The sequence below is a fragment of the Brienomyrus brachyistius genome, chromosome 5 (assembly GCF_023856365.1).
Source record: "Brienomyrus brachyistius isolate T26 chromosome 5, BBRACH_0.4, whole genome shotgun sequence".
Classification (NCBI taxonomy): Eukaryota; Metazoa; Chordata; class Actinopteri; order Osteoglossiformes; family Mormyridae; genus Brienomyrus; species Brienomyrus brachyistius.
The window spans coordinates 1,769,335-1,786,579 of record NC_064537.1 but is presented as its reverse complement, the minus strand read 5'-3'; the positions used below and the strand labels follow the sequence as shown (position 1 = coordinate 1,786,579).

Below are 17,245 nucleotides of genomic sequence, written 5' to 3'. Positions count from 1 at the left end.
CCCACAGGTGTCACCTCTGGTCACTTGAGGTCGTAGATCTGGCCACCACACAAGGTCCCGGCATTGTTTGAGCCTGACTGTGCCCAAGTAGCCCTCGTGTGCCATAGTGGGGACACGCTCACGAAGAACACTCGGGACCACAGTGCAGAGCCCTCTGGTGACACACTGGGTTCCAGCATGCCAGCTCCTCACGGATCCTGAAGTAGGGGGACAGCTCATCCGACACCTCTGTAGGCCAGTCTTGTTTGATGTACAGTGAAACAGAGGAAAGGACAGGGTCAGCTGCTGAGGCATCCTGGGGCTCTTTCAGTGACGCTGTCTCCTGAAGGGGAGTGTGGAGAAGTTGGATGAGGTCATGCTCTTCTTGGTCTTGCGCAGGGGCTGAGACCTGGGTTGTGGGTGGCTTGGGAAGTGAACGTGATAGCAGGTCAGCCACTACGTTGTCCCGGCCTAGTGTAAATTGCAGGTGATAGCTGTACTGCTGTAAGCGGTCGGCCCAGCGATGAAGGTGGAGTGGTTTATGGCCGGTACCTTATGCACCCAGGAGGGTGGTGAGTGCTTGGTGGTTCGTCCTCAACATAAATTTACGTCCATAGAGGTATATGTGCCAGCATTCATAGGCCCAGAGGCTCCCCTACGGAATACTTCTGTTCTGTTGGACTTAGTGCTCGGGAACCAAAATCAATTGGTCTTCCCACTCCCCCCTGGAGCTGGGACATCACGGCACCGATGGCAAAGACGGAGGCAACACAGATGACGAAGGTTGGGCTGGTTGGGTTAAAGTGTGCCAGGATCGGTGGCGAGGTGAGCTGTGACTTCAGGCGGTGCACTGCATCAGAGCAGGCGGGTGTCCAGATCCAGGTGGTGCACTGCATCAGAGCAGGCGGGTGTCCAAATCCAGGTGGTGCACTGCATCAGAGCAGGCGGGTGTCCAGATCCAGGTGGTGCACTGCATCACAGCAGGCGGGTGTCCAGATCCAGGTGGTGCACTGCATCACAGCAGGCGGGTGTCCAGATCCAGGGCTTGTTTGTTCACAACAGTTTGCGCAGTGGTGCTGTTGTGTCAGAATACTGCGGTAAAAATCTGAGGTAATATGCCAGCAGGCGACTTGGGATCTGGACCCCGAAGGAGGACTTCCATGTTGGAGTGAAGTGGGTGTATGCCTTCAGCAGAGAGGTGGAGCCCCACACACTCGATGGCCCCAAAAACACACTTTTCCCCATTTAGTGTGAGGTGATGCTCAACTAATGCTGCAAAGACGCTGTTGAGGCATTTGTCATGAGCTGAGGTGGTGGTGCCATGGACAGCGATGTCGTCTGAGTAGACGGCCACACTGTCTCCTGAAGGGGAGTGTGGAGAAGTTGGATGAGGTCATGCTAGTGCCAGTGGTCACATTGAAGTCACCCATGTCCAGAGGAGTGTCACCACGTTGGCACCCTTCAACCACCAAGCAAAGTTGCGAGTAAAACGTTTCCTTCAACGAGACATCACTCACCGCGGTCGGAGCATACACTGAGACAACAGACAAATCAGCCAAGGAGGGTCTTAGCCTGAGTCTCATGATACGCTCGGTGAAAGGAGTGACATCAGACCCTGGAGTGCCAATCCCCCCATTCCCCAAATAATTGTTTCCCTGCAAGTTGGAGGACCGCTTGCAGGGCTGGATGCAGTCTAACGTCATACCCAGGATAAAGTGCTTGTAGACTGGGACAGAAATGTTTGGAGTGAAGGTGTTTGTGCAATATAATCAGGTTCACCACTCAAAGGTTTTTGTTAAGAGACAATATTTGGTCCACGGTGTTGAGACTATACATTGATTTCTCTTTTTACATACAACTTTGTTGTGATCTGTAGTGCAAATATGTTTATTCAGCAGAGGACGTTACCAAAAAAAGGTACCAGATAGGTAGTGATGGCAACGGCTCTCCCCAGATACTTACCTGACAGGGGAAATACAGTAAAATCCACTTATAATGAACTTCAAGGGACCTTTATATCCAGAGTTGCTGTATGCCCAGAACACAACTACAGGACACCATTTACTCATGCCACACCCCAGTAGACACACTGGTATAGATTATTATATTGTACATGTAGTAATCCAACTTTACCTGAGCAGATGCGTGACTATTAATAATCCTGACTACATATCCGCGCTGGATATCACCGGCACGCCATGCATGTCCGTTATAGCCAAACAAAACTACAGCTAAGAGCGGCCCTGGGGACCACATTGTTTGTCCGTTATAAGAGAAATTCCGTTATATGCGAGTACTGGTGCAGAGTGTCACATCAGCAGGGTGGGGTCTGCACGTCATCCCAGCAGAGGCAGTATGTGGCTCAGTGGGCTAAGACTCTGTGCCTGTGATTGGAAGGTCTCCGGTTCAAGCTGAGCCACATCATGTCTGAGGAGAGCATGATGGGAGCAGACAACAAGAGAATTCCCCCATGGGGCCATTGTGCACCGCCTTTGTGACAGAAAGACAGATGGGCTCCATCTGTAGGAGGCTCTTATACTTACTGATCAAGTAAATGTAACAATTTCAAAGTGGTGGTGGCTGATGCGGCTCCCCATTGGGCTTGTAAAGTGCTTTGGGTGTTTTGAAAACCACTATATAAATGTAGCATTTGTTCATGCTCCTTACTCACTTCACCTGGGGTCTCAGCTCACAAATTCTTGTGTTGAAGTATTTTTCTGTCTGATATATCGGCTCTCAGATCAATAATTAGACTTTCATTAAAGACATCAGGAATTATGACAATATCCAAGGTCACCCCTGGCCAAACTGGGGCCCTAAACAGAATTCAATTTTGAGCCTCCCCCCCCCCCACCCCATTACAAAATGACTGTATCACGAAATGCCATTTAGGTTTACAACCTTTATTAGTAGGAACAAATGAAATGAACAGCCTCTTTCGGCGCATTTGACCGCTAATTGGTAAGATGCTGCGTGCTGTCAGTCGTTGCATCTCTTTTTTTCCTCTCCTGCCTTGGGCTGACTTGGTTGCCTGCGCGCGCCTCACGGCAGCGATGCGCATCCTTTGCGCTTTTGCAGAGAATGCGCCCCCCTTGCAGAAAATGGGGCCCCCTATGGATCGTGGGGCCCGACGCACAGCGCGTGTTCTGCGTGTAGGGAAGGGCGGCGCTAACAATATCCATAATATATACATTAAATCATGAGTTAGTGGTCATGTTATGTTAAAGTTTATAAAGTTTATGTTGTTATTTCTTTACTTCAATGCTCCTTTTTTCCCTCAGAATTGCCCCTCAACGGTTTCAGACTATTATATAGGTAAAAAATTGAATGGACTGCAAAACTGAAATCTAATTTCAACAAATAAATCATACAAAAAGTTTTTTTATAGAGCATAAGACTAGAAAAGCCAGCAGTACCTTTTGTCGCTGTTTTTTTCAGGGAATGGATACAAACGTACAAAAAAGTCTTCCGTACGTCTTTTTCTGTTACCGTGGAAGTTTCCTGGGAACTGCATTTGTAAAAGAGCTTTAAAAACACACATATTGTTATATATGCGCAGTCTATCCTTTGGTTAGATATATTTAATGGAAGTAATTACTTTAAGTGGTTTACGGTGTTTGGGCGCCCTCTGGTGGTGCACTGCATATTAGTTTCTTTCTGTATCGTTTTAAACAACAGTAAATCTTTACACAGACACGCAAAAAAAAGAAAAATTATGTCCTGGGTTTGTCACTGCAAGGAAACCATCCATCACACACTATTGTTCATCGGCGGTTAAAGTGCAGTTCATCTTGGCCTGTATCCCTGAGATAAAACTAGTGATGACATTTGTTTTATATTCATGTGATCGTGGGCAGTCAAATGCAAACCATTTTTGTTTTTCTGTTTAATACACATTATATTATATTTATTTAGCAGCTACGTTTTATTACTATTACAGTGCAGATACCTTGCGAATATCGCTCGCTGAATATTGCCATAAAGTGCAACGTAGGCATGCGCGAAGACAGCGCATGCGCGAACATTCGTGCTATAAGTCAGCTGGGATCGCAGCTCGGATAGCGACAAAGACGCTCGTTTCGGGTGCAGAAATGGAGGTAAGCTTGTGCTGTTAAACTTTATGCTTAATTTAACTATTCTGTCTTCGTATAGGAGCGTTCCGCTTGTAAATATTTTAAACATTTTTTTTAATTAACGCATACTGTAATTTTCTGTGTTCTACAATCTGCAAAGAGATGTTATAAACAACAACTAACCATATTATAGTCATATTATGAACAGAGTTGTTTTAAAGCGAAATTCTCGTGTTTCTCGTAACGGTTTCAGTTTGTTCTTAAACCAAAATGGCGAATTCCTATCAAAACATGGGGTCCCTGTGTCTGAAAGACTCCATACAAGGACCAATATGACCCCATCGGGAGTTGTATGCTGGTTAAGAGCATGTTCACTCTGTTCTTTTGTTGGATACTTGCGAATTATTTATGGGCAAATGATGCTTCAGAGCCCGTCGGTCCTATTGGCGACATAGGCGGCCGCCTAGGGCGCCCATTTTTGGTTATTGGATTTTACATTCAGGCGCTAATCGTCCCAGGTTAAATGAAATTGGCTGACTAGCGCAGCCTGGGGTGCCGGTGTTCTGACGAGTTGTGCTGCCTTGTCAAAACGTGCTACCGTAGCGCGAATCGATAGTTGCGTCTATCGATCAGTGCTACCTCATCGATCAGTGCTACCATAAGGCTGCGCTCTCGCTCTGAACGAGAGTAGACAGAAAGCACGAAAATATACAGGGCGTGCTGCATATATAATAATAACTATAATAATAATAATAATAATAATAATAATAATGTGCTTCTTAACCGCAAGTTAACTGCTGCGCTTCACCTAATATTCTGTTTTCAGGTGGGCACTCGCTCTCTAACATTACAAATAAAACACTGGAGTTGTCATAGGCAGTCTATGTTTTATATATACTTGTATGCATAATGAGTCAACACGCTGTTTTTAGAAAATATATATTTAATAACAGAGGATCCTACTTTCTCATTTTAAGGGGAAAATAAAATCTCGAACTTGAGGCAAGATATAATAGAGAGAGAAGAGTACAACACTTCTGATTTGACTGATACTTGGAACATCTGCTTAAATCGCTTTATATTTGCTATGGCAACTGAAATGTACATTAAGGTTCCGTGATCTTCACTAATTCCACCACTGGAAACACGGATCCCACCGTGGAAATGGCTTTTAAACTGAGCCTCGAGTGAAGAGGGATTGCTGTATAATTTTATTAATTTTTATTATTGCAGTTGAGCATGCGCTTCTCAACCTTTTGTATAAAGTAAATATAAATTAAATTTCCTAAACCAAGTGGAACATTCCATTATTGACGACCTTTATCAAACTCATTGTATTTTTGTACATGAGCGGCATACTGTGAGTTTTTTCCCCCAGTGGCTGGAGAGCCAATCCCATCACCAAGTTATTCCCAGTAAATTGGAGAACGTCCTTATAGGGCTGGGTGTAGATTAATGTCATATTAATGTCACATTAATGTCATTAATGTCATAGGGCTGGGTGTAGATTAATGTCATACCCAGCAGGAAGCAGTTGCAGGTTAGACGCCTTGCTGAAGGGTGTAACAGAGCAGGACCAGTCCAGCATTCATGGAACTCGAACCTCAGCGCCACCACTACAGCTGCCCCCGTCAGAGGTCAAGAGAATCATCTGTGTACAAAATGTATGTAAATTTTGTAACTGCCGTAATTGGTACTGCGCTATAACAAGCAAGAAAAGGCAACTAAACTTCGTCCGCGATTAAGTACCATTAGAATCCAGTGAGCTCCACCGTTTATGGGGCACCGCCAAATTTCTTCAACATTGAACGTTAAAATTATTGATTTTTATAACTGATACGCATAGTTGGTAATTGTGTTAAAAACCTTTCTGAGTCACTGGAATTGCCCAGCAAGCAACGGTGGTGAACTGGTGCCTGTTTCAAACAAATAAAAATGAGAATTACAGTGCAAAAAAGATGACAAAAACTGATATACTACCTGCCTTTTAATGACATGATGCAGGTTTGCGTCAATATCCCATTAACCCAGCAATGCATTTCACACAGTGTAGTCTGTTACATCATCAGCCAGTCACTCCGCCGCATGCAGTGTACAACTCCGCTCCATGCAGTGTACGGAAAGAAGAATCATACAGTTTGTATGGTCCAACAAATGCTTCCACTGCCACGGCCATTGTCTTCTGCAGCCCAGAGCATTTTAACTGAGGAGAAAAACAGCATGACACTTAGAAACTGCAGGTATGTACGTGTTCCTGGCTTGTGGTCCAAAGCTACATTCTGATGGGTGACACCTTCATAACACACAAACTAACGTATTATAACTGCATCACATTCACTGAGGGATCCAGTGGAGGCTTAAATTCAAGATCAATGACAAATCACTTGCACTGTCATGCAAGGCAACATGCAAAAACCATGCCCTGCTCTTTAGGGACTGGGTAATTAAAAGTGACACGAAGTAGAAACTAAATTATTAAACTACATAAAAGAAGAATAGATCAAGTGAATGTTTGTTTACTTCTGTTTCTCCCGAGATCTGCAGACATCCCCGATGCCTTTTGTTTTCAGTCTTTTTTTTTTTTGCTTCCGAGAATATTCTGATCAGTACTCTGCTCTGGAAGAATTCTGTTGGAAAGCTAAAATGAAACAAATTTTAAATAAATGGCCCGATAAAGTAATGATGGATTCAGCCGCTAAGCAAAACAAGGTGAGGTCTGTAAATTACTGTAGCCAAATCTTTATTATACCTCCGACTCCAGAAACAAACTCGCGGGCACGTCAACGGGAACCTCAGAGGGGTGATCGCCGTCTCTCACCGGTACGGTAATAGAAACTGGGAATGCTTTGTGGTGGTGTGGACGGTGGATCTTAATGAAAATGACGTGGCGTCCAAATAGACGTCCCAGTTTGTGCGAGCTCTACAATTTAAAATATGAAAAGCAACTTTGCACATTTAAACCTCTCAGGACTACTGCAGAATTTCTTGCTCTAACAAACTGCTCAGAACAAATGCTACACTAACTTGTCAGAACAAGGGCTTCTGAGCCAGGGCAAGACCATCAGAGTAGGATTGTAGAACATGCTTAAGAACGTGTGACGTTTGTAGAAAGCTGCTAATAACCATGAAATGAATGTTAACAATGGATAAATAGTAAGACGGAACATGTTAATATAAAATTAACAGTTAAAAGCAGTATAGTTCCTTTTGCTGAGACCACAGTGGAATATAAAAAGAAAATGAATGAAAGACAAGCCTGTGTCTGTTTTAATAAAACCCTGAATTAAAACTGAAATTGAATAAAACTTGCCGCTTTATGTTATTTGTCTTACCATCCAGGCCGTTGGTTTGTGTATCACAGCTGTCACACTCCTCTCAATAGCCAATAGGATCACAGCTGTCACACTCCTCAGCCAATAGGATCACAGCCTGTGCTTGCGCTTAAAAAAAAAAAAAAAAGTGAAGAATTCCTGGATCGTCGTCATAACGATGGTCACGTGGAAGTGCACGTGCTTCATTCTCGAATTCTCTGCTCTAGTGAGGATTCTTTTGGGACACCCATGTCTATATATAATAGATTAAACGTGACGTCCCACTTCAGCTGCAGTTACAGGTTTTAGTGGGAAAACCTAAACCCACTATCAGTAATCTGCAGAAGTGAGGATGCACTGGAATCCAACAGTTTTTGTAAAAGCTCCTGTCAAGTCAATACCAATGATTTCCCAGACAGCAGACACCTATCATAATAAAACCAAATTTTATTCTTTTTAAAGCATATATCTAACATTTAATACTGTCATGTCAGTGTAACATTAAGATGCTACTGTACACATTTACTCTAATACACTGATGGCTGTGGAGCTACCAGCGGCTTCTGGCATTTATTAGGAATGAAACTCCCTTCCCTGTCCTTCGGTTCTCATGGGTTTTTTGCTGGATGATCTGTCATTCTGTGTTGAACATCAGGAGATGCATTAAAGAGCTACCTTACGAAAACACCACAATTGATCGTACTCCAGATATTCACCAAAACAAAGGTGCACCAGCGAATATTTACTCCTTTCAAAGTCAAAATGTAGAAATGAACATTTCAGATTTTCATGGTATTACATTTTTTGCAAACCATTATGCATACTGTTTCAGATAACTTGCGTTACATGGACGTTTTCACATACGAAGCGCACCATTTCAGCTAACTTCTGCAGTAAAAAAATGTGCACATTCAAGTATGTAATACATGTATGCAATACATGTAAATGTCAAAATGAACATTTCAGATTTTCATGTTATGATGTTTACTCACTATCAGCCAGCATTCATGTTTCTCTTAAGGCTGCACCGATCGATGAATATGGTGACGTATGAGGTGAAATCTGCACAGAACAGGTTTGGAGCAGGTCTCCATAGGTTGTGTGGTTTGACAAAACACTGGAAAAACATTCAAATGTTCGTTTTGACTTTTAAATGTGTTAATATTCGCATGTGCTCACTGGGTTTGCTGAGAACGCAGAATTTAGGGGAAACAACGCGCTTGGCATGTGAATACTAGTTTTGCTGCATAATAGAAAAGTTAGCTGACTATGGTGTGTGCCATCTATAGGTATGGAGAACAAGCGGGAAGAGCTTTTCACCTTCCTGTCTGTGGGAGCTTACCCACCAGGGTATAAGTCCCAGAGATTAAATCTTAGGAGGTATGCCTCCAAACTCACGCTAAAGGGTGAGTATCTGGAGTACGATCAGTTGTGGTGTTTTGGTAAGAACTCTTTAATGACTGTAGCTCTCAATGTTCAAGGCAGAAGGACAGCTCTCCTTTGGAAGCAGACCAGCCATGAGAACCGAAGAACAGGGAAGGATGCTGTTCAGGGAGTTTCATTCCTCTCCGTCTGGGGGGGGCACTTGGGGGTCCGTAAACACGCTCTGCCGTGTGCTCCAGATGTTACTGGCATGGCATGACTATTGACGTGGACGACTGGGTATGTGGGCGACTTGTTTTCCTGTTTGATGTAGTTGTAAAAACTGTAGACATGTTAATGATGTATTTCTTGTAGGTCCTGGAATGTGATAAATGCCAGCAGCCGCTGGTAGCCCCACAGCCATCACAGTGTATTAGAGTAAATGTGTACAGTAGTATCTTAATGTTACACTGACATGACAGTATTAAATGTTAGATATATGCTTTAAAAAGAATAAAATTCTGGTTTTGTTATGATAGGTGTCTGCTGTCTGGGAAATCATTGGTATCGACTTTTACAAAAAGTTGATCAATTTCAATATATCCTCACTTTGGCCAACTGCTTTTCTAAGTGCAACCTGTAGTATTACATCGCAAATGGGGTCGGAAGTGGCCCAATCTGAAGTATGCATGTACTGGGAGCAGATTTTGATAAGGCATACTTATCAATCGAATTATGCTTCCCTCAGGTGTGTGCTGAATAATGTTATTCATAACTTAAATGTTGGGCAGTTGTTTAAATACTTGAAATTGACTAATCAATTTATGTTTTAGAATGTAAATATGCGTGATGTTAATAATAATAATAATAATAATAATAATAATAAATTATAAATAACCGAATAAGAACATCGCCAGAGGGGAGCACATTAGGTGACATCTCAGCACTTCGTTCAGCTGCATTTCTCAGCAACGCTGCTCATGTACAAGAACACGATGAGTTTACCTTTGATAAAGGCTGTCAATAATGGAATGTTTCACTTCATTTCATTATAAATTTTATTTATATTTACTTTATACAAAAAGTTGAAGCGTATGCTCAACTGCAATAATAAAAATTAATAAAATTATACAGCAATCCCTCTTCACTTGGCTCAGTTTAAAAGCCATTTCCACGGTGGGTTTTGCGTTTCCAATGGTGGACTTAGTGAAGATCACGGAACCTTAATGTACATTTTAGTTGCCATAGCAAATATAAAGCGATTTTAAGCAGATGTTCCAAGTAAAGTATCCGTCAAATCAGAAGTGTTGTACTCTTCTCTCTCTATTATATCTTGCCTCAAGTTCGAGATTTTATTTTCCCCTTAAAATGGGAAAGTAGGATCCTCTGTTATTAAATATATATTTTCTAAAAACAGCGTGTTGACTCATTATGCATACAAGTATATATAAAACATAGACTGCCTATGACAACTCCAGTGTTTTATTTGTAATGTTAGAGAGCGAATGCCCACCTGAAATCTGCTGCACTTCACCTAATATTCTAACTTACGGTTAAGAAGCACATTATTATTATTATTATTATTATAGTTATTATTATATATGCAGCACTCCCTGTATATTTTTGTGCTTTCTGTCTACCCTCGTTCAGAGCGAGAGCGCAGCCTTATGGTAGCACTGATCGATGAGGTAGCACTGATCGATAGACGCAACTATCAATTCGCGCTACAATAGCATGTTTTGTCAAGACAGCACAACTCTTTCCTATAGACACACTGATCCTGTGCCTTGTGTAATTTCACATTGGAATGGGGTTGTAGATAAAGAAGGGATGTTTTTAACTGCACATGCATTTGATTGTTAATGAAATCTAAATAGACCCATTGATTTGACCATAAATTGGACCCTTGAGCAAAGTCCTGCTGCACCGATTCTCATACTTGCACAAATAAATCTTTTCATTTTGAGTGTCAACAAGAGGGAGAACAGTATCCCAAAACGAAGCGGAAAAAGCCATCGGGGGCTCAGTACCGGAAAAGGAGAAAGGAGGAAGAGGAGAGGCGTAGGAGAGGTAGCTGCAGTCTGTCAATTCGCAAATATAGTTTTATTTTCACTTCACTATTGGTAGCATCTGTGTTAACCAAATAAGCTGCTCACATTAGATAATCTGCCCCGTTAGGCTGTCGGTTACCTGCTTAGGCATGTCCCAGTCGCTGCAGCACACAGGGAATACGGCTCATGGCTTGAATGTTTGCATTGTGTCTAACGGCTGCTCTGCAGTTATTTGTGGAACATGTTAATCAAATAAATCAGTCGTCATCAATGTCTGTTAAACAAGGTCTGGAGTATTATGACAAAAGGTAATGGAGCAACTCCGTAATTAGGTGGATTTTATAGCTCTGTCATTTATATGATTTCAGAAGCCATTTTAAAATATCTAGAGTCAAGCTCAACAGCTGATGAAGTACCAAGCACGTCTTCCTCGGGTGCCCTCGTTTGTTCAGGTGAGCAACATTTCAGCTGGAACATTCTAGACCAGGGGCCTCAAAGTCCGGATTGTAGTCAGATGTGAACCGAACCGCAAGTTAGTCCAGACCTAGTGGATAACGGACCTTACATCAGTATGGTTAAGCTTGAAAAGGCTTAACGTCATTTGAAGTACAGAAATACAACACAGAACCACCAAATCTTACACACGTGTAACTTATCATATCCCCCCTTCCATTCCAAGGGGTTGAAATGATCGGCAAGCATTAGTTTCCATTTCAGTGGTATATTGATGTCTATGAGGTAACCATTAATTCATAATGCATCAAAGTTCATTATATGCTGTTTAGTTGCTGAACATTGTTCCGGACCTTTTTTCTCTTGTATTTTTTTGGTCTGTTTCTTTTCTATTGCCTTTTATTTACTGGCTCTTGCAACAAGTAAATTTTCCCAGTGTGGGATCAATAAAGTCTTATCTATCTATTGATAGAATCGCTTGACGAAATGACGCATCGATCGGCTGCGTCTCTTTCTGCTGATGGGAACATGAGACTGACCACCGATTCCACCCTGCCAGTTTACTCGGGTCTGTGGACACAATAAAACAATCACACAACTCTTTGTCCTCTTCTGTAATTGCTCTTTAATTAGTACTGCTAAGACTGACATGTTTCATATGTATTTCAGTTAGATTCAAGTAAGGTTTTCATAAAAAGTATTGCGATGCGTTTCTGTGTGAAGCTCTTGTGAAAATACTGAGACGGTTATTCGCCTGCAGTCGCCGCAGAGACGTCCTCCCCTGTGCTGCCTGTCGAGGTGAAAACAGATGGACCGTGTGCTGCTGGTGCTGCTGACTGGCCTTCGTATCTGGGGGACACTGTGAGGACAGTCATAGTGGGGAGGGGCCCATATCAGGTACTGCCTACTTTTGTTTGTTTTTTGTTTTAACTTTCAGACAGCTGAACAAAAAGTAAAACATGGAAATACATATAAAATATATGACTGATCCAGAAAATTGTATGGGGAGGATGGGTGCATGGTGGTGGGGAGGCGATGAAACGTCACCTGTTTCCAAAGGGGGGCATGACAGAAATAGTTTGAGAACTTCTGGGTTATACACAGCTATCAAAGTGTTTTCTCTGTTTGTGAGAAGTATTTCAACCAGAGCTGTATTGGAAACCTGCAGTGTGTCACCATCAGCGGTGCGACGTGAGGGCACTTTTCCAGTGTGTCACCATCAGCGGTGCGACGTGAGGGCACTTTTCCAGTGTGTCACCATCAGCGGTGCGACGTGAGGGCACTTTTCCAGTGTGTCACCATCAGCGGTGCGACGTGAGGGCACTTTTCCAGTGTGTCACCATCAGCGGTGCCACGTGAGGGCACTTTTCCAGTGTGTCACCATCAGCGGTGCGATGTGAGGGCACTTTTCCAGTGTGTCACCATCAGCGGTGCCACGTGAGGGCACTTTTCCAGTGTGTCACCATCAGCGGTGCCACGTGAGGGCACTTTTCCAGTGTGTCACCATCAGCGGTGTGACGTGAGGGCACTTTTCCAGTGTCTCACCATCAGCGGTGCGACGTGAGAGCACTTTTCCAGTGTCTCACCATCAGCGGTGCGACGTGAGGGCACTTTTCCAGTGTCTCACCATCGGCGGTGCGACGTGAGGGCACTTTTCCAGTGTCTCACCATCGGCGGTGCGACGTGAGGGCACTTTTCCAGTGTCTCACCATCGGCGGTGCGACATGAGGGCACTTTTCCAGTGTGTCACCATCGGCGGTGCGACGTGAGGGAACTTTTCCAGTGTGTCACCATCGGCGGTGCGACGTGAGGGCACTTTTCCAGTGTGTCACCATCGGCGGTGCGACGTGAGGGCACTTTTCCAGTGTGTCACCATCGGCGGTGCGACGTGAGGGCACTTTTCCAGTGTGTCACCATCAGCGGTGCCACGTGAGGGCACTTTTCCACTGCACTAAGCCTTGATGCATGTCTTCTGTGGACTTCCACAGCATCAATGTTTAAGGAATTATTTCTCTTAAAAAGTAACAGCGGCAGTAAGCTGTATTTCACAGAATTATAGTTAAACTTCGCAGTGAGTCATGGATTAACATGCATGTCGAACCGGGAGGGGGGATCTATACCGATCACAGATCAAGAACCGTTTGTACAGCACTAGTATGTTTATCAAATTTGTGGTAATTTCATAATGGTTAAATAGTTACCGTGGGTGCATGAGATGCTCAAGCTCAAGGAATACAAACAAGGTTCATGCGAGACCATGTTAGTTGACTAGACTTTGGTCGACATATCAAGCAGCCGACCTTGTATCCTAAATAAGTGGATAAGGTATCAAGTGATTAAAATGATCTTTGATTCTGTTGCATCTTGAAAAAGCAAAAGAGGTTTGTTAGGGTAGTTACATCTGTGCCATTTTCACCACTTTTTATGATGATTCATACACTCTCTTCTTAACGTTTTTCCGCAAAGAATATTCATTTCGTAAATGGTGGCCTGGGATTGGAAACATGTCAACCCTGCTGACTTTCCATGACTTTCCATGACTGTAGACATGATCTCATAAAGCAGTTGGCTGTCAGCTGCCGACAAACAAGAGATGGCCGTCGTTCAGGAGGAGAAGCGGTGGAGAGCAGTGCTGGCACGGCTAATTGCCATTGTACAGTCACTAGCAGTTAGGAATATGGCACTTAGAGCTAATGTCCTTCAAATGGAAACTCACACTCCGCTGCAAACCGCCCCAGTGCATTATGCAGGTCACAGCCTGATGACCCACCTGATCTACACTACACCTGACCCTGCAGGCGGTGGGCCCACAGGAGGGTGGACCCATGTTCTTTCCTCAGGCTTTACCCAGCCGGGTCCCATGGGTGGAGGCTCGGCTACCAGCCACTTGCCCATAGTTCATACTGTTCAGTTGGTACAGTTCATACGGCATCCAAGTAAAGTGATGCGGACTGTGTGTGTTTCTTTGCCCTCTGCTGGATATTGGTTGTAACTGCAGATATATATTTTTTCCTCCATTCTGTTTTGGTTTCTGGCTTGATGCACAACTGGGCTTTGTTGCATTAGTGCCAGTCAACCCATTGGGCAACATCGGCGGCCACCGAGGGTGCCATCTTCTGAGGGGTACTGGCAGCGCCCTCTGCAGTGTTGGTGCAGAACAGCAGTGTGATTTGGGGAGAGGGGGACAGTGTCAAGGCCGACAGGGTGTGAACAGAAAAGACGTGGAAAGTGAGCAGCTCCCTAGAGTGCTTGGCAGAATAAACACATCTCTGTCAGGTCCTTGGATGAGGTCCTTGACCCCCCCCCCCAGGGACACTGGATTAATGGCTGATCCTCAGATCCCAGGTTTCTCTCACACGTCCATATATGTTCATGTGTTTTTAAAAGCGGACAGCAAACCGAGAAACGTAGAAAAGCACAATACGATGTACTTGTTCTCATACTTGTACAAATGTCAAATTTAAGCTTTGTTTTATTTTGAGTGGCAACAAGAAGATTATTCCAAAATGAAGAGGAAAAAGCCATCGGGGGCTCAGTACCGTAAAAGGAGAAAAGAGGAAGAGGAGAGGCGCAAGAGAGGTAGCTGCAGTCTGTCATTTATTATTTTTTTGTTTTTGTTGCTGCATCACTATTGATGCCACAAATGTAAACCCTAACTCTACCTGTGCTAGACAGTGGATGTGCTAGGTGCTCCGGAAGGCCGCCTACTGCCCGCAGACTAATGTGTGTGTAATCTTTCCCCAGTGAAGTGTGTAGATCTTGTGCGGAAATTGCTTCGTGTCCTCTGAGGTAGCGGTGCTCTCTAGACATCATAGATATCAACAAGCTCTGTAGTGGTTAGAAATGCTTTAATGAAAAGATCACACATTGATCCAGCCTGAAGTTACTGTAAGGAATAAGCCCCATGGTTTGATTGTTGTTTATGTCCTTGATACTTTTGATGTAGTGTGCAAGTGTGTAATGGCTGATATACAGTTTATTTGATTTTAAATAATTTTACATGAATCCATCATCATTTAGTAACCACTCTCAAGGGTTTTCGGTGTTATAATGAAATTAACTGAAACTGAGCTGTCATTCATATCATTTCAGAGGCCATTCTGAAATATCTAGTGTCAAGCTCAACAGCTGATGAAGTGCCAAGCACGTCTTCCTCGGGTGCCCTCGTTTGTTCAGGTGAGCAACATTTCAGCTGGAACATTCTAGATGGTGAGTAAAAATACAGCATATGGCGTGCAATCCAGTCAATGAGGGTACAGGGATCACACAATGAAACTGAAACACCTGCCTTTAGACCACAGTGATGTCAATAGTACGGTGCAGGGTCTGCCTTGCGTATGGAGCACGAGTTGGTCCGATTGAGATCCGAGTCCCACATAGCGGCCATCTCATCTTGAGCCGTTCCTCTTGCAGAACAGTCACTCTGTCAGACTGCTGGAGGAAAACAGTTCCTGACTCACTCCTCTAAAACACCCCAAAGTGGCTCAGTAGTATTCAGATCTGGTGACTGCAACAGTGAAATGGTGAATGTGGACTCCTCATAGAACAGAACATGTTTCATATTGCCCATAGCCCAAGATTTGCGCTGCTGGTACCACTGAAACCAACGGTTGGCACTGGCACGAGCGACCGAAGGTTTGGCTATAGCAGCCCGCCATGAATGTTGACCCTGTGCATCTCCCAATGGACGATTTTAGTGGAAACAGTAGGGTTGGTGTGCACATTTACATTTTATTTTCAATTGCTATGATGCATTCCGTAAAACTGCAGTCACTTTCTCAAAACTCTACACACAGTTGCCATAACATCAGCGCATGTGGACTAAACAGTGAATTTTTCCTCATTGCTTCCATACAAAATGCAGTGACTAAATGCTTCAAAATGCATGGATTCCAGTCTCACTCAAAACCCACCACTATGAAAACCATACATTTTTAGGGGCTAAATTTTCTGCTATAGTATTGTTGCAGTCATGGACAAAATGCAAACATGTGCTTTTTTTGTTTGTCTGTAGTATTGACAATAATTATTTTCTTTTCTAAAACAATATTCTGCATTTACCCTACAGTATGAAAAATAAAATCCGGATTTAATCTAATGATGGTCCTTTAATGATGAACCATTTAATATTTTACGTAACACTGTCTGTTGTTAGTGTTTTGCAGGCCCGTGCTTTTGTGTGTGACAGTGTTCTTCCAGAAAAACTGAAAATGCTAATGTTTTGTTGGTATGAGTCTCTTGAGGCATGGATTTACTGTTTTGCGGCTGTAACGCATTTTGGAGGAGAGATTAACTGTTTGGCCAAGCTGAGTGTTGGTGTTGTGGACTGTGATGAGTTCTGAGAAAGTGGCTTCGGTGTTGCAGAATGAATGATGTTCGCAGTTGAATGAATTGATCTGCAATGAGTTGGGCAGTTGTGATTTTATGTTTTTCGGATACAGTCCGAGTTAGTGCTTCGAATAGCCCTTTCAGACAGCTTTTCTCTTCAGCTACTCCTGTTCAGTGTGGTCCGTACTTGGTGGTGGTCTGCCGACATTGCCCTGGATACTGTGGCTCTCAGTGCACCAGAGAGTCTTGCAGTCTTGGTCACAGATACACCAGCAAGATGTGCACCACCAATTTTGTCCTGCTTTGAACTCTGACATCTCTAATTATACATATGATATGATGTGTTAACTTCCAGCCTCATGTCTGACAATTTCTTGTACTACAGCAGCTCTTGCGACATAACAATATGTATATATGTTGCATGGATTGCAATATTTTATGTACAGCTGTGCTGTTGCTCTGCTAATTCAGCCTTCACACTCTGCTCTTACTGATGTAATGTGTGATCAGTGAAGACTTGGCATATAGGTGTGAAACCTCAAACACTTTTGACCAGGTGTTTCAGTTTCATTGTCCAACCTCTGTATGTGTATGTTTTGAATACTTTATTTGAAGGACCAACACATCAGTCAACTATATCTTTTCCTGTGATGTGTTCTTGTGGAGAATAAATATTTATATGCCCTGC

The 17,245-nt window shown here is 43.4% G+C and overlaps 1 protein-coding gene across 21 annotated transcripts in view; it reads left to right on the top strand.

Annotated features, from left to right (window-relative positions):
- LOC125742602 (zinc finger MYM-type protein 1-like) overlaps window positions 1-17,245 on the top strand; it is a 41,075-nt gene that overhangs the window by 21,420 nt on the left and 2,410 nt on the right. For 4 of the 21 annotated variants that reach the window (XM_049014739.1, XM_049014735.1, XM_049014750.1 and 1 more), the window contains exons 2-7: window positions 10,693-10,795; window positions 11,145-11,228; window positions 11,702-11,797; window positions 11,990-12,126; window positions 14,712-14,808; window positions 15,322-15,438. In XM_049014739.1, coding sequence (XP_048870696.1) covers window positions 10,693-10,795; window positions 11,145-11,228; window positions 11,702-11,797; window positions 11,990-12,126; window positions 14,712-14,808; window positions 15,322-15,438 — 634 coding nt within the window. Of the gene's footprint in view, window positions 1-7; window positions 4,077-5,547; window positions 6,293-8,652; window positions 8,770-8,844; window positions 9,474-10,692; window positions 10,796-11,144; window positions 11,229-11,701; window positions 11,798-11,989; window positions 14,809-15,321; window positions 17,241-17,245 lie in introns of those variants that run through there. The other 17 variants (XM_049014746.1, XM_049014745.1, XM_049014744.1 and 14 more) reach the window with 17 other exon arrangements.